The sequence below is a fragment of the Cryptomeria japonica genome, chromosome 1 (genome assembly GCF_030272615.1).
Source record: "Cryptomeria japonica chromosome 1, Sugi_1.0, whole genome shotgun sequence".
Taxonomy (NCBI): domain Eukaryota; kingdom Viridiplantae; phylum Streptophyta; class Pinopsida; order Cupressales; family Cupressaceae; genus Cryptomeria; species Cryptomeria japonica.
Genome location: NC_081405.1, coordinates 409,636,937 through 409,660,868, shown reverse-complemented (window position 1 = coordinate 409,660,868; position 23,932 = coordinate 409,636,937). Strand labels below are relative to the sequence as shown.

Here is a 23,932-nt window from a genome sequence, read left to right as displayed (position 1 = left end):
TAGCAAGAAAATCATGCCCAGGACTAGACCATCCAATGCAAACTTTTTTGCGAGCACCTTTGCAATGTCTCCCAGCAATAAACATCAACGAAATATCCAAGTTCACCTTGTAACAGTGATCAGCAATTAAGAATTCTTCACCAAGGACACATCAAATCACATAGAACAGCAACCTTGGTCTAATTTAAAAACTTTCTTCAGTCATATTTCAGAAATATAACCCAGGAATGCCATCTATCAATTTGGGCAGGTCAACCTCATGAATGTCCATTTTTGGAGGAAGGAGCCAAACTCAGAAAGAATGTCAATAATAAATGAACAACCTCTTTGATTCCTTCATATTTGTGTCACATTTCATTATACTGAAGAAACATTTCGTTTGCACATTCTAGACCATAATGAATTGAGCAAGCGTAAGCATGACAGCCATATTAATGTTTACAATATCCTTCATCTTAATCTTCCTTTTATTTGAGGCTCCATATGATGATAATGTTTTAAAATTTTAGATATGCCAAATTATTCCTGCCTACCTTCTTATCCTCCTTGCACTCTATTGCAAGGTTGGCCAGGTAATCTACTGCCCGTTGGCCTCTCTCTATATATATGATTTATAGAGTAAGAGTTCAATGAGTTCAACATCTGCCAACCTTGAAGAAGAATATTATTTATTTTCCAATTAGCAGGTTTTCAATTGTGCACAACATTTACAATAATCATAGAGCCACCCTCCATTTCTACGTTTTTTAGTCTAAGTTGTTTTGCATATCTGGAGACCAAGAAAAAATGCTTGAACCTGAGCTTCATTATTAGTCCCATCTAGTAGTTATAAACTTTTAGTGTTGCAGTAGCAATCAGGTTTCCTTCATGATCCCTTATCATAAATCTTGCCCCCAATCAACCAGGGTTACTTTTTGAGGCTCCATCAAAGTTCAATTTCACCCATCCACCCAACAGCTATCTCCATTTGGCCTCATCTCTAAGCCAGGATTTGGAAAGCACTCTAGACACCCAACAAAAGTAGAATTACTATTAGAGAACTTGGAGAAAAGCAAAGTAAAGAGTTGGATGAGAATACAATTCAACTCGGAATAGAAACAGGTTGTGTGAATATTGAAATTACTTGTGTTTTATCAATTTCATTATTCACATAATTGTAGAAGGAAATTAGCTTTTTACACATTAGAAAAATGCATGAGAATACAATTCAACCCAAAATAGAAAGGGGTTGTGTGACTATTGAAATCTTGTGATTTATCAAATTCATAATCCACATAACTGGAAAATGAAATTAGCTTTTCACACATTAGGAGGAGGAAAATTTCAACAAGAAGTCTAAGACTAAGAATACAACAATTTAAGAAGGTTCGCTGGGTATTAGCAAGCATGTACAAATAAGATGTATATCTTTAAGAATTTTGAATATGAAATCTTGTGTGCTTTTAGAGATTGAAACTATCAATTAAGATTTATATGGTATGTCATCTGTAGGTAAAACTTGAGATTGAAAGTTACCTTCTAGAAAGATAAAAACTGAAAAGATACTGTATTGGATTCATGTAAGAACATTGGAACCAGGTTTTAAGTGTTATTTGAATGATTTGGAACTAGGTTTTGAATGTGTGTCAATCAAGACTGACTCACTAGGTGGATTTTTTTATTGTACTTGCCATCACTTAGGTGTGGATTTGCAATAGCTTGACCATCCTAAAATTGCACCGAATGTGTGGCTGGAGGAGTTGTATGTCATCTTTGACTATTTGCCACTTTATGGGCATGGATTTGTGCCGGTTTCGCCACCTTGAAAGTGTGCCTATGTGACAACTCATTGACTTTCCTTGATTGTTCACTTTGCTAAAATTTCCATCCAAATTGTAAGCTGAAGAGCTCTTTCCTTATTCTTGTTCAAGGTTTCCATCTTGTATCCTCTTATGTTTTGTGCCAGAGCTATCATTTACCCAAAAATTTGATCATCTTTCTCTCTTCACACATGAACAATCTGCAAACACCGTTAGCTGACAAAATAGACCAAAACCTGATGACCTTTGAAATTTGACAGGAAGGACAACTTAGCTGAGATTGATAATATGACAAGAACAAAATGAATACTAACTACAAGCAAAGTTTTGTAGGGGTACCAACAGGACTACAAACTGATAATGGGTTGATATTCACCGCCATGCCCTTCCCCAGACACACATGGTGCTACGAGGAAGTGTAGAGCTCATGTGTAGCAAATGTTGGAGTGTACACTCTCGGTTGTACATGATGCATTGGATATGCTTGGATTCTTTTCATTCGTACTTGTATTATGTTGTACAACTAATCTTATTGTAATTCATGGATTGTGATACCATATCGAAAGTTATGTATTGATATCACTGACTTGTAATTGGAACTACACTTGTCATGGACTTGGATACATTATCATATATTGATAATATGACAAGAACAAAATGAATACTAACTACAAGCAAAGTTTTGTAGCGGTACCAACAGGACTACAAACTGATAATGGGTTGATATTCACCGCCATGCCCTTCCCCAGACACACATGGTGCTATGAGGAAGTGTAGAGCTCATGTGTAGCAAATGTTGGAGTGTACACTCTCAGTTGTACATGATGCATTGGATATGCTTGGATTCTTTTCATTCGTACTTGTATTATGTTGTACAACTAATCTTATTGTAATTCATGGATTGTGATACCATATCGAAAGTTATCTATTGATATCACTGACTTGTAATTGGAACTACACTTGTCATGGACTTGGATACATTATCATATATGAGTGGTTCTTCCTTTTTGCTGTACATGTGTTGCATAACATGTATTAAGCATGAAAAGAAAAGGATTCTATTGGGTTAAGTTACAGTACCCTATTGTCCATTGCACCTATGCAAAACTGATAAGAGTTAACTTCAATAAAAATTTGAAGAAAACATACAAAAATACCATTCTCTTTTTAAAATATGTCAAACAGAAGATGCTAACCAAGATGGAGTTTTGTTTCTGATATAGGCAAGAAACATATCATACGATGGGAATTCATCCTATCTGAAGAAGTCCTCAGTAAGTAGCATTATAACACAAATATTCAGAAGGTCAAAAATATTGAACTTAAGACCAAACAAACAATTTAGTATGATAAAATATCTTGCATCTGGAATTGGTAAGAGTACTCAAGACTCTTGGAATTGAAAAACAAAATTGCTTGCAAAATCAAGAAAAAGCAATGCTCATCTTTACAATTGATCTACATCAAACAATAAAATACTTACAAAATTTCTGTTGAAGAGAAAATTTAACATCCACACGATGGACATAATATTCAAACGTGTAGAAACCATATCTATAAAAGAGAACTAAAAAAAATTCCATACTTTATCAAAAATCAACATACATATATACCTGGCATGGTATGTTTGACATATGGCCAAGCCTCATACGCAATTGATCATCACTGAGGTCAGAGCTGAACATATCATCATCACCCATATATGCACAAAGAGAATAGTACCTTCAAGAGAAAATAAGATTCCAAATCAATAAAATCACATCCATAGAATACAAACCAAGATGCTACTAAGTAGCAGTTGCACAAAAATCTTATATCAATCTAAAAAAGAGAAAAAGTTCTACAGGTTAAGATGATTTTCAAATCCAGACTAATTTTGGATACAAACTATTTTTCCAGTGCACTATTCTTCAAATTAACTTTGATGATATAAACACAAAATCTTACAAGCTACTTGGATTACATACACCTGCATACATCAAACAAATAAGTACAATAGAGGATTTGACCTGAAGGAAACAAGAGTTTTGAATATATAAAATGCAATTAAATTGACCTGGCAACCCAAAAGCTAAGTTAGTTCAATTTGGGTTTGAAGATTCGGTTTGTGCATTCGGTTAAAAACAAATTTAGGGTTGGGTTCATATTGGATTCGTCCAAACGAAAACTTATAAAAATCAGAAATATATAGATATTTACAGATATAATTAAGTTCAAAATAAACAACACATAGCATCATATATTATATAATAAACAAAACCACCATAAAATTAATAAATATTACAATGATAATTACTCAAACTTGAATGTCATGATATATATTAAAATTAAAAAAATAATAAGTGTCAACAATCAGCCACCATTGATAAAAAATCATCATATAGTGTTTCAAAAATACCATCACCGTCCATATTAAATGATGTAGGTACTCGTAAATTATAAGAACCACAAACAGTGCCACTAGCACTAGCACTACCACTCTCATGCTGACTAGTTGGCTCATTTTCAACATCAAATGCAGCAAAGTGGGAAGTGGAAGCATCCAAGTCAAATGCTCTAGCTCAATATCCCACTTCCTTGTGTACCCTTCCTTATAGCCACTTTGTTCATGTAAGGAGCCGCAAATTTGAATGCTCATATAGCTAGTCCTCTACCCTTTTTTAGTGTAGTTGATTGCACTTTACTAAGTGGATGGAGTATATGGTCCAATTCCTCTCAAATGCAGATGAACTAGCAAGTTAAAGACAAAAGTAGAGAGAAGAGTTACAAAGTTAAAAAAATTAATTATAAATAAAACTTCAAAGATAAAAGGATTGTTTTTAAAAACTTCAATGATCTCCTTGGCAACAAATAAACTATTGCAAATGCATAAGAATAGCAAACCAACCAGTTTGAAGCATTACTAATCAATCTTCAACTCTATTCGTGCAATGGCAATCAAGAAAAAAGGTTCAACAAGGATGAATAATATTTTTGCTTTTCGTTCACAATATGAGAAATGAGTTTGTTTTGTCTTCTAGATGTCTTCAATATCAAATTTTAGGTTTTGGGGAGGACGAATTTTACTTTTTGTGCCAAATTGCAAGTTTAAAAGATAAAAAGGTCAAATTTGCTGCCTAGGTACCCACAAAATTCATTGTGGATACACCCAAGTTCACCCCAAATGGACTCACAAGTGTTTCATGGGACCTTGGGCAGCACCAATTGCAGACCGGACCCAAAACTGTATCTGAACCAAACCCAAACTAGAGGTTTAGAGCCTATAGACTGGTAACATAGGCCAAAAGTATAATTGTAATTCAATCACTCATGTTTAATTGGGTAAAATTCAAGAAATCAAAAATCACTAAAAATTCATGAAATTTGGGGAAGAAACGATGTTTTTGTTATTTCAAAGCCTAAAGGAAAAAAATGTTACTTTTCTATCAAGTGCAGTCCAAAACAATTTTACTTTTTTGCTTTTTAAATCAAAGCAAACTATTGTCATAATTTTACCACTTTTAACAAAGCTCCAAAGTTATTTCTTTTTCTTTTTCTTTTTCTTTTCCTTTTTCTCTTTTCCTTTCTTTTTAATATTTTATAGCCAATGCTACAAACCTCATTTGGCCTATATTGGCTGAAGAATTAATGAGCACACCAAAAACTGTCAAGTCTTGTAATCTACAATAGACCAATCTAATCTTAAAGAAGTTAAAGTTGCCATCAAAATCATACAAATTCATTTGAAAGTTAACTGTTACTTCACTCATTCTATTAATGTTACCCTATAGTTATGGCACCAAATGGTATATAATGAACATCTATTACCTAGTATCTAGATGTCGTCCTGCCATTTATGATATAGGATATAAATATTAGCTAAATTACTTGTAGCATGGATCCAATATTTTTACTACACAGCCTATCAAATATTTATTTGAGTATCAATATACATAATATTTACTAACACATGAGCTAGACTTAAACCAATGCTATAGTCTGATCCTTGTGTTTATGTTCCTTGTTAGAAGTGACCAATGACAAAGATACATCCTAGATAATACCTAAATCGGACAAGTTTACTTTCCAAACATTGATAATGTAGCTGTGAAAACTAAAATAGTTGGAGGCAACACCAAAATGGGGTTATAGGACAATCTAGCAAGCAACCAAGGTTTAACAAAGTATACAATTATTAAAATCCATTGTGACAAGGTACACCACTATATGCTAAGAGTCAGGGGATCTAGCTAAAAGCTCAAAATGTTCTAAGCTATTTGAGGTTTGGAAGGGCGTTGATCCAACATATCAACTATAATAGAAAGTTAGACAACAATGTACGATAGGCTTTCATTATGTATAGCAATGATGTAATAACACTCATTAATTATCTCTGAGGGTACACCACTATATGCTAAGAGACAAGGGATCTAGCTAAAAGCTCAAAATGTTCTAAGTTATTCAAGGTTTGGAAGGGTGTTGATCCAACATATCAACTATAATAGAAAGTTAGACAACAATGTACAATAGGCTTTCATTATGTATAGCAATGATGTAACAACACTCATTAGTTATCTCCAATATGGTAACTTGCACAATGTAAATTACAACCACCAATGCAACTTCCTTGTACATGAATAAATAAATCACAAACATTGGAGTGTTTGGCACATAATTCTTTAAACCTATGTGCATTCATTTTCCTAGAATTCAATATTAGAGTAAGGAAGCCGAAGGAGAGGATACACTAAATCAATCCATTTGGAAGGATAAACCAAAAAATCTGCTAAGAGAGATTGCAAAAATCATTATAAAAAATCAACTATATGGTGTGTCATTAGAGGGCTAACTAAAGGGGAAAGTGTGTAAAATTCAATCGTCATAAGAAGGGTCAACTGTCATTAGAAGGATCGATTGCCATAAAGTGCAAATTGTCCGAGTATCAAAAGGTGCAAGGCAATGCATGTGCAAAGCTAAATCTCAAAAAGTGCAAAGTGCCAAAAAATGTAAGCCCAATTATCAAAATGGGCAATGATTGTCACTATAGCAAGAGAAATGCGACAACTATAAAACCCTAGCAAGCTATAAGGCAAGGGTAGTATGGTGTGGGAAGCAAAACCCTACTTAGAAACCTTAATCTCTAGAAAAAAGGCACATTTAGTTAATAATCTAGAAGAAAAATAAAGTGCAACTCTCATGTGAGGGATTGCAAAAATCACTGTGAAAGAATTGATTGTTAGATGTGTGAGAGCCACTTAAAGAGAAAAGTGTATGAAAGGCGGTCAAATGTAAGAAATGCCAATTCTCATAAAATACAAATTGTTTGACCAACAAAAAGTACAAGGTCAACTATGTGCAATGTTCATTGTAAAAAGTGTAGGTTACCAATTATTAAAAAGTGCACTATCAAAATGGGTGCCAACTATGTCAGGCTTTTGAAAGGCTAACTCTCACTACAAGGGTGGTGATAGTAGTAAAACTCTAGCAAGTAACAAGGCAAGCACAATGAGGTGTGGGAAACCAAATCTAGCATGTAACAAGGCAAGTGCAACATCGTGTGGGCAACACAATCCTAGCTTAAAACCTTTTAAATGGTACTTAAAGATCAGAAATAAAGCAAAAATGGAATTATTAATATTATTACGTTACTTGGAGATGAAGTAATTATGGAATTGCATAAGATAGAATATTAACCATTATTAAAAGGGTATTGGAAGCTTTAAAGTAGCTACACAAATTTATAGGTGCAATCACAATTTTCACAAGTTCAATTGAGAATCAAGGGTTTGAAGGTTTTCATCAAAGATTTTTACAAGTTTTTGAAAAGTGTTAAGAGGTAGAGTTTTGAGCCCCTTGAAATATTTTGTAAATAGGAATATCATGCTAATTGGAACTGGTACTAACATAGTGTTGATGTGTTTTTTGTAGAAAAAATGGAAAACTATTGAATCTAAACCTATGATAATCTTGGGAAAATTAGATGGAATCATAGGAAGAGGATTGGGATATTGATATATATGATTTGTTATCGATTAACTCAAAAATCATCTTCAATTATTAAACCTCGGAGTTGGAATGAATTGGCAACATAAAACTCTAAACCTTAATTTGTGAATTTCAAACTAGGGACTTGAAATTACATCAAATTGACATTGGAAACCACATTTACATGTTGGTTGGATATTGTAAAGTGCTGAAGCAGCTAGAATTAAACTTTCTTGTACCTTCAATTTTATCATTGGGAAATTTGCTTTCCATGTGTGAGTACATACTTTCATGTCATGCGTCAATTACTGTATTGAATTGAGTGTTGGAGATCAGTTCAATGTTGTGAAGTCCTATATGGGATTATTAGTTGGGGTTTTCTGATTTTACAATTGTGTTGGAACTTGTGCTTTATGTTACTCATAAACTTGGTTTGCTAACTCCCAACAACTAAAAAAATTGGAATAGCATTTTGGGTAGGTTAGAGGCTTGTAGAACCTGTTGAGGCCTGTAGAACCTGTTGATGTGTTTTTTAGGCACATGCAAACACAAAATAAAATACCTAAAGTATCTTATCCTCTCTTGAACAAAATCTCTCAAATGCTGAAGATTAGCAAAAGGATCACTTGAAACGACTCCAAGGTTCATGAAAGTAGGATCACTACATGTGGATAAGCTTTGTTGGTCGTTGTGATTGTTGTTTCATCAAGGGGCATTTATGGTTCCGAACGATTTCATAAAGTAATTTGCGAATGACATGCGGTGAAGTTCCTTCCTAACACTACTGAATGATTTGCAAAAAATGGCAAAAGATAAGGGTTTAGAGAAGCTCTAAACTATCCTAAGAATGAATGTATGAAGAACGACACAAGTGAAACTCAACTAGTTATAGCATCGCCATACACAAACAACTCCACTAGAACTAGTGCAATCTTCTAAGGATGTTTGGAGATTTTCAAATCACTACTAATCATAGACACCATTAGTTGAATGCATATCAATGATTGAGCAATAATTGAACTTAAGCAATTTGAAAGGTTCCAGTTGACCACACAAGGCTCACTTACAATTAGCAAGAGGCTAGTGGTATGGATAATGAGTTTCACAATACATCAAGTGAAACATTCCATCATTCAATCTAAATGCTTAAACTAATATCAAAGATTGACTTGAGAAGATAAAGAACCATGCAATAGACTTCCAGGATTGAATAGAAACACCATAACTTCAATGTTTTATTAATCCAATAGCCAAACAACAACAATTCTTCAAGTCTTTCTCTTGTCACCTAAAACCTCTATCTCTCTATTCTAGCACTATTATTCTATTCTCTCTTCTATTCTGTTCTTATTCCTATTAACCATTACAAATGAAATGAGTGGAGTTTATATAGGACTCCCAAATACAATGGAGGACCGAGATCAAATGAAGATCTAGGGCCAAGATTTCGCCACCTTAACCCTAATTAGGGTTTGATACAAATGAAAACCCTATCTAGATAATCATCATCAAGAAACAACCAATGAGAAAATAACATGTGCTAGCACCGAAATTGAGGAAGCATCCTCCAATAGGAAAATGAAATGTCAAGTGGGATCATAACAAACTATCTTCTAGAATCTGGTTCCCTTTCTCACGTTCCTTTCTAGCATATTCGATGAATCTAGTCACCATGTCATCTATCTCAGTCATCGGGATCTTAGGCAAAGACTTCAGCTGCTCCTCCATGTGCATGATTTCTTCAAAAGCTTTAACGATAGTATTATCCCATTCAGGTTCGAGTTCTTGAGTTTTGCTTGCTAGAACCACGAACTCAAGCATATCATCCAGCTGCTCCTTGGTGACCATTCCATCAGTTCCATGGAAAATGATTCTTATCCTTTCCTCCAATTCTCTAGCTTCTATGATTGTTCCTGGATCAATCTTTCTCTCCAAAACAATTTGGGCTACTTCCACTATCTTGTCATGGATTCGGTGCATATCATCTTGAACTTGACTACATCCGTTTCCAATCTCTTCAAAGATGATCTTCTTTGTGCGAAGTAGGTTGCTCCATCGTAGAAAGCTAGGTGTAGATCCCTCTTTTGTTATCTTTTCTCTTGACAAAACTTCCCAGGATGTTTTCCTTATTACTTGAAGCACTGGAATGATGACATCTCTAGCATGAGCGAATGCTTCAAAAACTTTGATGAGGACATAAGTTCTTGCAAGGACTTTTATGATTGTATCAAGTGTTTTCATTATGTCCTTCATGAACTTGCTGACTCTAGTATATGAATTCTCTATCCATGTATCCATCAATTGTGTTGAATTCCTCATCTTTTCCATATGATCACCGGATTTTGGGGGAAGCAAAGGTGGTGGCGTAGCTGCTAGGCTTTGATGTCCCAATGGCTGCTGAAATTGCTGAACATAGTTCCTCCACGCACTTTTTTCCCTTTCTAATTTTCTATTCTTCTCTACTTCAGCTCTCAACATGTCATTGACTGCTTTCAATGAATTGGTTGCATCACCTATAGCTTGCTCAGAAGTGAGTGGACCCAAATCAATGGTCTCCATGTCATACTCATCTGTTGTGGTCTCTCCTTCATACTTGTCAACCCTCGGAGTAGCTATTTGCAACTTCCTTGATCCCGAATCATCTCTAATTACCTTTGACATCTTTGTTATCTTTCCTCTTCTCAGTGACTTCTCAAGTTTGGCTTAGGAGACTCGCTACATCATATGTTTGCTCTTCTTCAATTACTATCACTTCTTGAGCTAGTCTTTCTTTTAGCCAATCTGGAATGGAAGATCTTCCTTCTTGAATTTGTGCTTCCTCGTGTATTTGTTCAACTCTCGGAGGTGAGGTAGTCTCATCATTATCCTCTTCTTCACCTCCTTCGATCTCTTGAATGAGATGAGTGAGATCTTCTTGTTCTTGAGATGCCTTTTCCTTGCCTTTATCATTGTGGACTTTAGACTCCACTGATTCATTGGCTCCTCGAATTAACTCCTTTTCTACCCTTAGTTATTCTTGTTTGGAGGAAGGATGACTCGCACTTGATTTATGCTTCTTCCTCGATGGTTCCTTTTCACCATGATCTTCTTTTCTCTTTGATCCCCTTGAATGGGATGGTTGAGGTGCGCTCCCACTTGCACTAGCTTCAGCTTCATCACCTTCTTTTTCTTCGAAGTGGAATGTCAGTGCTATATTTTGCTCCTTCAACTTCTGGTGTTGTACATCTATCCATATGCAAGTGTACTCCAAGGCTGGTTTCATTAACTCCTTCAATCAATTTCCATATCTGTCCATTTGAATTTGACCTCTTTGTCTTCCTTGGCGTAAGCTGCTTGGAGGTATTTGCCGCTATCTTGAACTTGATCGGTAACATGAAACAACTTGCCTTCCTATTGTGACGTATTCACACATCCCCCCATTGCAAATGGGGACCCCTACTTTTTTGCTTTCTGGGGTTTGTCTTTCTAGGTCTTTTAGGGTTTTGTCTGTTAGCCTTTGCATTATGAGTGTTGCTAGAGGGATCACTAAGATAGCAGGCTCTATTTTAGCTAAACGTGAGTCAATGGATGCTCCGAGTTAGGGGTTCTTTGAAAGTTTTCCTTAGGGCCTGGTTTTGCTCTTGTTGCTAATTGTGTCTTCCTTGGTGAGTGAATATCATCTCTGAAGGTCTGAGTTGGACAAATTTAGCTAGGACATGGAAGGAAATGAATCAAAGATCAAGACTAAGGCAAAGTCAAGTGGAAAAGGAGGTGAATTAAGCCCAAAATGAATTTCACTCCTGACCCTTCCAAAGGGTCCAGAGCGAATTTCTCCACAAGACACTCCACCTCGACGCAAGCTCTGAGCTAATCCTTTCCTAGGTTTGAATGAAGGTAAAAGCACTTGTGTAAATGAAGAAAAGTGAAAATGAAACCAGGACTTGAGCTAAAGAAGGAATTTCGCTCCTGACCCTTCCAAAGGGTCCAGAGCGAAATTCATGTAAAACCCTATTTTTCACCAAATTCTTGGGCTAGATGTCAACTTGAAGAGCAAATTCATGTGATCGTGATGGAAGGAGGCCTAATGAAGTTTGTCCAAGGTATGAAGAGGAGAAAATAAGTAAGAAATTCACCTTTTCCTCTATTTTGCTCTTTCATATGGCCAAGTTTTGGATTTCTGAGGCGTAGTTGAGGAGACTTGGATGCATGTTTGCCTTGGAGAGGAGGTTTAAGACTACAAAATGATGGAAATTAGCCTAAAGAAAGAATTTTGCTCCTGACCCTTCCAAAGGGTCCAGAGCGAAATCCTCAATAAACACCTTTTTTCTTCCTTGTTTGCACTACGAACCTTGTTCCTTGGACATAGTGGGGATAGATTGATGTACTCTTGCCAAGAGAAGTGAATGAAGGCACTGAGAGGTGAGGATTTTGTCCAAGAACATGATTTTCACTCCTACCCCTTCCAAAGGGTCCAGAGGGAAAATCCTTATAAACCTCATTTTCTCCCTTGTTTAGACCAACATTCTAGTTTTGAAATGATGGAGTGTGAAAATGTGAAGGATTTTGGCCTAGAACATGATTTTCGCTCCTGACCCTTCCAAAGGGTCCAGAGCGAAAATCCTTGTAAACCTCATTTTCTTCCTTGCTTTGGTTAACTTTTGGTTTCTAAGGCATGATAGGGGATGGATTGAGGTGTTCTTGCCTTGAAAGGTGGTTGGACGCATGAAAAAGTGAAGATTTTTGCCTAAAGGATGAATTTCGCTCCTGACCCTTCCAAAGGGTCCAGAGCGAAATCCTCCATTTAGCCTTCTTTTGGCCTTAAAGACCTAGTTTGACCTTGTCTGGAGCCAGTTGGATGGTGGATTGTCTTGATGGCAATAGGAGGAAGTTGAATTGATCAAGTTTGAAGGAGAATGAGATGAAAGAAAGTGAGAAACTAGCCAAGAGTAGGGATTTCGCTCCTGACCCTTCCAAAGGGTCCAAAGCGAAAATCCCCTCAAACCTCAATTTCTCACTTGTCAAGACCAAATTCCTAGTTTCTAAGGCATGTATGGAAGTGTTTGACATGTTTTTGCCTAAGGGAATGACTAGAGGTGGAGGAAATGGTGGATTTTAGCCTAAAAATTGAATTTCGCTCCTGACCCTTCCAAAGGGTCTTGAGCGAAATTCTTGAAAACACACTCATTTTCCCCTTAGCCAAAGTCAGGACCTTGGTGGAGATGCAAGGAAAATGGTCTATGTTTGCCTCCCATAAGAGATTAAAGTTGGAAAAATGAACAATCAAGCCTAGAACATGATTTTCGCTCCTGACCCTTCCAAAGGGTTCAGAGCAAAAATCTCAATAAACCTCATTTTCTTCCTTGTTTGATCAAATTTTTAATATCCAAGGCATATTGTGAGATCTTGGACATGTTCTTGCCTAAGGAAGTGATTGAAAGCATTGAAATGTGAGGGTTTTTGTCCAAGAATGAAATTTCGCTCCTAACCCTTCCAAAGGGTCCAGAGCCAAATTCTTTATTAACCTTATTTTTTTACCTTGTTTGGGCTTAAAACCTTGTTCCTTGGTCTTGGAGGTGAATTGGAGTTGAAAGAATGAAGGAATATGCTAAAAACAAGAATTTCGCTCCTGACCCTTCCAGAGGGTCCAAAGCGAAATTCCTAAAATCCACCTTTTGCTTTCATTTTGTGTCAAGCTAAGCATGGAGAAAGATGAATAAAGCTTAGACGAATCCCTAGGCATGCCTTGGAGTTGATTTTTTGCCATCAACAATGATGATTTTGAGCTAGGACATGAATTTCGCTCCTGACCTTTCCAAATGGGTCTTGTCCTTGGCCATGGTCTTGAGCGAATTTCTCCTTTTGGGCCTTCTTGGGGGTCAAACAAGTGTTGTCTTCATGAGGAAGGAGTCCAAAGGTGAGAATCATGGCATAGCAAGGGAAGAAGGAGATGGAATTGTGTCCTAATCTTGAATTTCGCTCCTGACCCTTCCAGAGGGTCCAGAGCGAAATTCCCCCAAAACCACCCTTTTTTCTCAATTTTATGCTAAGTCAAGTGTGGGTCAGGATGGGGTAAGATTGGATAAGTCCTTGAGAAAAACTTTGAGTTGCTAGTGATCTGTGAACATGAAGGAATTGAGCCAAATCAAGAATTTCGCTCCTAACCCTTCCAAAGGGTCCAGAGCGAAATTCCTAGGATCACCTATTTTCTTTGCAAGACAAGTTAAGTTTTTTGGTTTTTATGGCCTAGATAGGAATGAGGCGATGTATCCTTGGTCTTGGAGGTGGATTGGAGTTGAGAGAATGAGAAAATAAGCTCAAATCATGAATTTCGCTCCTAACCCTTCCAAAGGGTCCAGAGCGAAATTCTAAAATCCACCTATTCCTTTCATATTTGTGCCAAGCCAGGCCTAGACAAAGATGATAAAGGCCCTTGAGATTGCCCTTGAATGGATTGTTGTCTCCAAAAATGATGATTTTGGGCTAGAGGAAGAAATTCGCTCCTAACCCTTCCAAAGGATCCAGGGCGAAATCCTAAATAGGTCCTGTCCCTAGCTATGATTTCTAGCAAAATTCTCTTTTCTAGTCATTTTGAGGTCAAACAAAATGTTGCAAGCATGGGAGAAGGATCCAAGGTGAGAATCAAGTAAGAACAAAGTGAGAGGAATGGATTTGAATGAAGGAAAACAAGCAAATCATGAATTTCGCTCTTGACCCTTCCAAAGGGTCCAGGGCGAAATTCACCAAATGTCCTTTTTCTTCCAAATTTGTGCTAGACCAAGACAGTGATCAAGGTAGATTGGGCTTAAAGATTGCCACAAGCATGTCTTAGAAGGGGTTGTGAGTGAAAGAAGTGAGTGTTTTGTCAATGATCAAGAAATTCGCTCCTGACCCTTCCAAAGGATCCAGGGCGAAATTCTCAGTTTCACCTAACTTGCTCATGATAAAGGTCAAAGCATGGATCCCTAGGCTTTGGAGGAAGGAAAGCTATCATATGTTTGCCTGGAGAGGAATTTTGGAGTAAACAAGTGAAAGAATTATCCTGGAATGCAAAATTCGCTCCTGACCCTTCCAGAGGGTCCAGGGTGAAATCTTTTGAAACTCCTATCTTTCACCTTGTTTGGGCCAGGCGAAGAGCTATTGTGAGATAATGTTGAAAAGAGGTCTAGATTGGGCAAAATAGCAAAACTCGCTCCTGACCCTTCCAAAGGGTCCAAGGCGAAATTCTTATAGGGCCTGTCCCTGGGGAAAATCTTGAGCGAAATTCCATTTTTATGTCTTCTCATTAATGATTTAAGGTGGAAAATGCTATGTTGAAATGAATATGTCATATGTGTCCTTAATCATCTTTTGGTTTGTTTTGCAGATGAAAGAAGACCAGGCCAGGACAAAGACGACCTCTTCCAATCCATCATCATCAAGGACGTTCCACAGGCAAAAGGGAAGACTCGAGGCGCTTTGAAGCGTCGGAAGACTCAATGTGTTCAAGGAATTGCCAGCTACCTCCAGAACCTTCACTTCACCACACTAAGGAACCACAAGATGACAAAGAAAGGTGATGCCAGCATAAGGAAAGGTACACCATCCATCCAACACATCAAAGACAAAGGAGGTCAAAGCAAGGGTCCATTGAAGAAGCAGATAGTTTCAGAAGAGTTAATTAAAGTTAGCTTCTCAGCATCATCAAATTGAACATCAACCAAGTTACAAGTGTCAGACAAGGTGGCATCCCAGTCATCACTCCTCCAGTCGGATTGGTCCACCTCAACATGACCAAATTCAATGTACCTAATTTACTGGAGGCGGCACAAACTTTGAGGCACCTACCCCTGCTTCCTATTGGTCCTCACTCCTGGAATGTAATTTTCTCATTGGCTAAAGGAAGTTTGTTGTAACAAACCCTAATTAGGGTTTCTATCTTGTAATCCTAGCCATTGATTCTAAGTCAATCAGAGTCGTCTATTTGTAAAGGGTTTCTCTATATAAGCCCTGGCTCCTCATTTGTAAAGGGGAATAGTTGGTTAATAGTTGGTTAATAGAGAAGAGATAGTAGTGAATAGTCAGAGAGTAGGAAATAGTTAGAATAGAATAGAAAGAGAAGGCAAAGATTGTTGCCAAGATGTTGTTGTAAAAGATTTGTAAACTTCATTGAAAAAATGGTGAATTCTATGGGTCGATTCAACAATTTGCATGGTCTCTATACTTCTCAAATTTGATTTCATGTTATTAGATGAGTGGAAGAAATGTGTATGATCGATGGTGAAATTTGTATATCCATACTACTAGCAGTTTGTTGATTGCAGACTTGCCTTGTGTAGTCAACTGGAATCATTCAGCTTAAGCTTAACTTCAATTGTCGCTTCTTCATTGATATGCATCAGTCTAATGGTGTCCATGCTTGTAGCGGTGTTGGTTGAAAATTTTGTACACTTGTGAAAGCAAACAAAATTTTGGCTTCAACCACAGTGTGTGAGTATGAAACTCTCCTAATTAAGGGAAGGCTCCCCCTATCTATCTAAAACTGAAAAAAAAACAGGATGGGACAGCAGTCTTCCTTCTTTCTTCAAGGAAGCCTATATCCTTTTCTCTCCTTAGAAAAGTGATAGCAAGAAAATGTATAATAATCGTAACAACTTCAAATGAAAATGAGAGAAAGGAAATGAAGTTTCCTGAAAGCTCAAAGACTCTCGTCACTTCCTTCGGGACGGGACAGCAATATCAAACTCAAAGACTTGACTATTGGAAGTCCTATCTACCCTTTGCTATACTAAATTTTACAACGAAGAAAAGACAACAGCTCAAAGACTGGAATAATCTATTCTTTCAACACAAAGACAAGAACTAATGCAAGCTCAAAGACTTGCTGCTATTTCTTATCAAACAATAATTTTTCCTCAAGAATAGATGCAAGCTCAAAGACTTGCTGCTCCTTCTAGAGATTTTCCTATTTTAATTAATCTTCTCCACTTAGCTCAAAGACTTCAAATCAGATTAGACTAAGCTCCTTTAGAAACACTTTGCATGGAAGAAATAAAAAGATTCAAACTCAAACATGTAGCTCAAAGACTCAAAACTTGAGTAATCCTTCTTTATTATTCTTCAAAACTTTCAATTCACATACATAAGCTCAAAGACTTCTTGCTGTAAATTTGGCAGAGTTTTTGCTTGCTTTCCAAAAGATAGATATTACAATAGACCCCTCCAGTATTTATAGAAGAGGAGCCTTGAGAAAAAGGTGGGAGGATCTTAACTAACTTGAGAGATTCTCTCAACCACCAAGACTTATTCAATAACTAACTAAGACTTCATTAACTAACTAAGACTTATTCCAACTACAGTCCTAATTGGACACAACTTGTAGTTGTCTTACATATAATTACAAAAGTGCAAGTAATGTGTAACTTACTTTTTACAAAAAATACTTTTACATGTAACTTGTCAAAACAAAATTACAAATGCATAACTAAAATTATTCCATGTGTCTAAAGACACGACTCTAATTGCATCATCCTTTGTCTGTGATGATTTTCATGTCTCTTCAGGATGCTAGAAGTTGAAGTATTCTGGATTGATAAAGACATCTTGAACTGGAACAAGAACTTGCATCCTTGTCTTCTTGCTTCGGGTAGTACTGGCTTTTCAAGAGGGAAAGGTCGGCCTTCCTCTTTTTATGTCATGACCATCTTTGTCTTGAAAGCATTCTATGTTCTCAACCATGAATTGTTGTTTGTATTTCTTCTTTGTATCATCCTTCATTCTTGAAATTTGCTTGCAAAATAAGGCCCATGCCTTAATCCATTGATTTGGTAGATCGTGTGTGCAAACCGGACTGACAAGGGAAGAGAGAAATTGATGCAAAAATGGGCTCACAAGTGAATTTTGGGTTTTGGAAGCTGCATTACATGTGTGGGAAAAACTGTAAAAGTATTGTAATTTCCAATTTGATGAACAGGTTATATGCAGAATGGTGTATTTTGATTTTGATATTATGGTTATGACACTAATATTGCTATCTTTCTTTTACTGCAGGTTAGGAGAATGAACATGTATCGATTTCAATGTCATTTCCTTTGGTTTGAATGATGTATAAGTAGAAGGATGACCACGATCAAGTGGCACCTTGATCGGACATGTGTTTTAGACATGTCCGACCAAGATGTCACTTGGTCGTGACCCTTACTTATCTTTAACCAATCCATAACTAATCAATGCTTCAAACATTAATGTATCGGTATAGTGATAATAGTGCTTATACCCGATAATGAATCGTTTAATGCTTATGAACATACCCGATGACGAATCGGTATTATGAATCAGTTAATGCTTATGAACATACCCAATGGTGAATCGGTATCATGAATCGGTTAATGCTTATGAACACATCCGATCATGAATCAGTATTTGTTAATTGTTTCAGATAAAACATACCCAATAATGAATCGGTATCAAAGCATATAATATAAAGTAAACAGTAAAAATTACGGTTAGCATTATATGCTATCGGGTTAATACCCCGATAGCATGCTAATGTCGATTCATATTATGAACATACCCGATGGTGAATCGGTATCATGAATCGGTTAATGCTTATGAACACATCCGATCATGAATCGGTATTTGTTAATTGTTTCAGATAAAACATACCCGATAATGAATCGGTATCAAAGCATATAATATAAAGTAAACAGTAACAATTACGGTTAGCATTATATGCTATCGGGTTGATACCCCGATAGCATATTAATGCCGATTCATATATGAATCGACATTAGTATGCTATCGGGTTAGTAGCCCGATAGCCCTTTAGATTGACGCTTAACATAGTTAAGTAGATCGTCAATCTAATCCATCATTATCCAATATCAATAGCATAATTATGATCAATGTTATAGTCTGATAAACATAAAGCATGAATAAGTAAACTAATAACAGAGTAGAGAGTTAGGAGAGTCTTATCTTGCAGAAGCTACTAATGCATTAACACTCCCTCTTAGCTTTTGGAAGATTGATAAAGTAACCTGCATCACATTTCTTTTCATAATGTCAGTCTCCAAGAATATATATCATCTATACATATGATATGAAGTATCATCAGGACATAGGATACAAATATAAGATTTTACTCTAAGTATGTATCACCCAATCATGTGATATAAAGAATTCATCATTTTATTATAACAAAATATCACCTAGACACGTGATATTAGTATTGCCTAAACACGCAATACTGAGGATAAACATATGAGGATGGTTAAATTCTCATCTTATCCATATTGTGTTATGTGCACAAACATTTTATTCAAAAGTTTTATCACAACACCATCATGGCACATCCATGACATACCAAAGATCCAACATGATAACTGGTTTGAGAATCATAAGATCGTCACCTTATGATGTCTGCATACAAGTGTTCATAATCTGAGAAATCGTCACCTCTTAGATATGAACACAGGGGGTAAAACCCATAATGTCTCAACATGACAAAAGAAGTTTACATTTTCAACATCTTATTTACAAAGCAGATTACCTTTCTATCATACCTAAACTTTTTCTGAAGTGATCAACCTTCACTCTAGAAAGTGGTTTGGTCAAAATATCTGCAATCTGATCTCCCGTACTAACATATTCTAATTTGATCACATTTTTGTCTACCATGTCTCGTACATAATGTTATGGGATCTCAATATGTTTGGATCTATCATGGAATACTGGATTCACTGAAAGTTTTATGCAACTTTGATTGTCGCAGTGGATGATTGTAGGTTTCATCAGATCACCAAACAATCCCACAAGCAACTTTCTAAGCCACACCGCTTCTCGGGCGGCCATGGAGGCTGCAATGTATTCGGCCTCGGTGGAACTTTGCGCTACAGAAGACTGCTTTCTGCTGATCAAGGATATCATGGCTGATCCCAAACTGAAGCAACACCCAGAGGTGCTTTTCCGATCAATCACACTTCCAACCCAATCTGAATCTGAGAATCCGTGTAGATTAAGATCAATTTTTTTATACTTGAGACCAAGGTTTAAGGTGCCTTGTAGATATCTCATAATGTGTTTTACTGCTACTAGGTGTATCTCCTTTGGCTCACACATAAACTGACTCAAGGCATTTACTGCATAGCATATATCTGGTCTTGTATTTACCAGATACATAAGAGACCCAATCATTTGCCTGTATAGAGAGGGGTCAGTAGAAGGTGATTCTGCTGCTACTTCTTTGAGTTTATGAAAATTGGTCTCCATTGGAGAGGTCATAGGTTTGCAGTTAAGCATTCCAAATCTCTTCAGAATGTCTAATGTATACTTGCCTTGGTTTAGAACAATGTTATCAGGATTCTGCCATACTTCCAACCCTAGGAAATAATGAAGGAATCTCAAGTCCTTCATATCAAATTCTTTGGATAGCTCTTTCTTGCATTGATCTATAAGGTGATCTTCTCCAGAGATTAATAAGTCATCAACATATAAAATTATTATTAGCATATCACCTTTGTTCTGTTTGTAGTAGAGATTAGGATCTGTATCATTTTTAGAGAAGCCTAGTTTTGATAGATATGTGTCAATTCTTTCATACCAGACCCTGGGAGCCTGTTTGAGCCCATATCGAGCTTTCTTGAGTCTGCACACATGAGATTCTGCATGATGGATCTCAAACCCCTCAGGTTGCTCTAGGTATACTTCTTCAGATATCTCTCCATTAAGAAAAGTTGTCTTTACATCCATTTGATGTACCTTCCATCCCTTAGCTGCTGCAATGGCTAGTACTGCCCTGACTGAGGTATATCTGGCTACAGGAGCAAATGTTTTTTCATAGTCTATTCCTTCTTTTTAAGAGAATCCTCTGGCTACAAATCTTGCCTTATATTTTTCAATGCTGCCATCTGCTGCATGTTTGATCTTAAAAAGCCATTTAGAAGAAACAACAGACTTCTTAGTTGGCCTAGGAACAATTTCCCATACATCATTTTTCATTATGGATTGATACTCTTCAGACATAGCATCTTTCCATACTTGATGTTTAAGGGCATCTATCACATTGTCAAGTTCGTTTTTAGATAGATCATTCATAAGAGCAACATAGCTAGTAAATTTATTAGGTCTTTTGCTTTCTCTGAAGGTTCCAGAAGGAGCAGCAAACCTCTGAGCTTCTTCTACTGTTTTGGTGGCCCATAGTGGTCTTTTCTTGAGATTTCTAGGTGAGTTTTCATTTTCATTTTCAGTTTCATCCAGATTCTCCCTCTGAAACTCAGGGGTAGGATTTTCATCTAAGTTAGAGGTGGGTACATAGATTTCAGGTTCTATGAAGTTCTGAGCTCTTTTGAAAGCTAGATCCTCTTCAAATATTACATCCCTACTTAGTTCAATATTTCTTTGACCAGGTACATAGATTCTGTAGGCTTTGAAGGTTTCACTATATCCTACAAGTAATCCTCTTTTTCCAGAAGGCTCTAGTTTTAGTCTCTTTTCTTTAGGTATATGGATATAGACAAGGCATCCAAATATCCTAAGGTGGCTAATATCAGGCTTAATCTTAGTGAATACTTCTTCGGGAGTTTTGTCCTCAAGATGGGAGTGAGGGCACTTGTTCTGTATATATACAGCAGTGCTGGATGCTTCAGCCCAGAGATTTGTGTTAAGGTTTTGATCTAGGATCATGGCCTTGGCAGCTTCAACTATGGTCCTATTTTTCCTTTCCGCTACCCCATTTTGTTGAGGGTTATAAGGTATAGTAAGCTCCCTCTTAATCCCATTATCTTTACAAAATTCTTTAAATGAATCCGATGTGTATTCTCTCCCATTGTCGGTTCTTAGGGTTTTAACTTTGTTTCCTGAGTGGTTTTCAGTTAGTGATTTAAATTCTTTAAATCTAGAGAGGACCTCTTCTAATTCTTTACTTTTCAGAAAGTAGATCCAAGTCTTCCTAGAGTAGTCATCAACAAATATTACATAATACAAGAATCCCCCTAGAGAGGATACTGACATAGGTTTGCATACATCAGAATGAACTAATTCTAGAATTTTGCTAGTTTTCCTAGTACTATTTTGAAATGCACCTTTAGTATTCTTACCTAGGGCACATCCTTTGCATGCCCCTAAATGATCTTGCTTTAACTTGGGTAGACCTGTCACAAGGTTTCCCATCAAAGATAAAGCTCTAAAATTCAGATGACCTAATCTTCTATGCCAAACTTCATTTGCATTAGTGGCTTCATGGATTAGGGCTAGATTAGGTTCTGTGCACAGTTCATACAGATAGCCCCGTCTCTATCCAATGGTCTTTGCCTTCTTGATGGAGGAGTTCTTTGGCCAAGCCAATACTTTGTTGTCCATGAATGTCACTTTGTATCCGTTATCTTCTAGTGCCGATATAGAGACTAGATTTCTTTTGATACCAGGGACATATAGTACTCCTTCAAGCCGCAGGGTTATGCCTGTCTTCAATTTGATGGTGCAGGTTCCTACTCCTCTGACTAGATGTGTGGAGTCATCTCTAATGGTTACGTCCTCATCACTATCCTCTGTCATGGAATCAAGTACTTCTCTAAACCCAGTGATGTGCATGGATGAACCACTATCAATCACCCATGAGTTGATTTTGTTAGAAGTTTGACTTGTGAGTGCTGAGTAGAATACGTATTTCCCGGAGTCATCTTCCCCTTTAGTCTTTCCTGCTTTAACAAATGTAGCATGTTTCTTTGTTCTTTCTGGGCATTTTGCAACGAATCCGAATTGATCACATCCGTAACATTGAATGTGAGATAAGTACTTCTTTGAAGTATTCTTGCCTTGACGACCTTTTCTCTTTCTAAACTGTCTTTTCTTGTTATACTTGGCGGTGTTGGTGATTAGAACCTGTAGGTCTTCATCTATATTCTTGTGTTTCATTCCCATCTTGTTCAATCTTGATTCTTCTTGGAGACAGTCATCCCTTAATCTTTCAAACTTGGGATATTTGGACCTTGCACTGATGCCTTGGACGAATGTGCTCCATCCACTAGGCAACCCATCTAAAGCAATGAGTGTTAACTCCTTGCTTTGGATCTCATAGTCCCGAGTTGCATGTTCATCTTTTAGAACTGATATCCGCATAAAGTAGGCGTTGATTGTCTCCCCTTTGTTCATGGTGATGTGATTTATTTCTCGTTTTAGTGCTAGAGTTCGACTTGCATTCGATATCTCAAATGTGCTTTCAAGAGCTTTGAACATTTTATAGGCTGTTTGATGTTTTCTTATGATGGGCATTATGTTGTTTCTTACCCCATCAACTATTATTTTTATTGCCTTTTCATTTCCCTCAATCCATGCTGATTTGTCAGGTTCATTTTCGGGTTGAACATTTTTGGTTTGAACAAACGAATCCACTTTGTTCTCCTTTAAGATCATTTGAATTCTGAATTTCCAGGCTGAAAAATCATCGCCACCTCCAAGTCTGTCTTCGAATCTGATAGCACTGGCCATTTGAAGAAATGTGATGTAGTATATAAACTTGTTATTAAATTTGTTTCACGAAATTAAATAGCCTCAAGTTCGGTCAACCTGGCTCTGATACCATGTTGAGACATGGACCAGCTAGGACTCAAACCTAGGACCTTCCATACACTACTGGAGTGCTCTACCACTGAGCTACTGGTCCCTCTTGGACCAGTCCATCATCAGTCCGAGTGTGGCTTATTTCCAACACCAACACCCCCACTTAAGCCACACCTCTCGTGTGCTTGGGGCTACTAGCCTGGACCTGGCTTTGATACCATGTAAAAGTATTGTAATTTCCAATTTGATGAACAGGTTATATGCAGAATGGTGTATTTTAATTTTGATATTATGGCTATGACACTAATATTGCTATCTTTCTTTTACTGCAGGTTAGACGAATGAACATGTATCGATTTCAATGTCATTTCCTTTGGTTTGAATGATGTATAAGTAGAAGGATGACCACGATCAAGTGGCACCTTGATCGGACATGTCTTTTAGACATGTCCGACCAAGATGTCACTTGGTCGTAACCCTTACTTATCTTTAACCGATCCATAACTAATCGGTGCTTCAAACATTAATGTATCAGTATAGTGATAACAGTGCTTATACCCGATAATGAATCGTTTAATGCTTATGAACATACCCGATGATGAATCAGTTAATGCTTATGAACATACCCGATGGTGAATTGGTATCATGAATCGGTT

At 36.9% G+C, this 23,932-nt stretch overlaps 1 protein-coding gene and 1 non-coding gene across 2 annotated transcripts in view; both read right to left on the bottom strand.

The window, feature by feature from the left end:
• Nucleotides 1-23,932, bottom strand: part of LOC131065570 (UPF0613 protein PB24D3.06c) — a 145,275-nt gene that overhangs the window by 3,605 nt on the left and 117,738 nt on the right. Inside the window, exon 7 of the mRNA XM_058000126.2 lies at nt 3,413-3,521. Coding sequence (XP_057856109.2) covers nt 3,413-3,521 — 109 coding nt within the window. The remainder of the gene's footprint in view (nt 1-3,412; nt 3,522-23,932) is intronic.
• On the bottom strand, nt 23,308-23,379 carry TRNAT-AGU (transfer RNA threonine (anticodon AGU)). Its single transcript has one exon. It is a non-coding gene; the product is annotated as a tRNA-Thr (tRNA).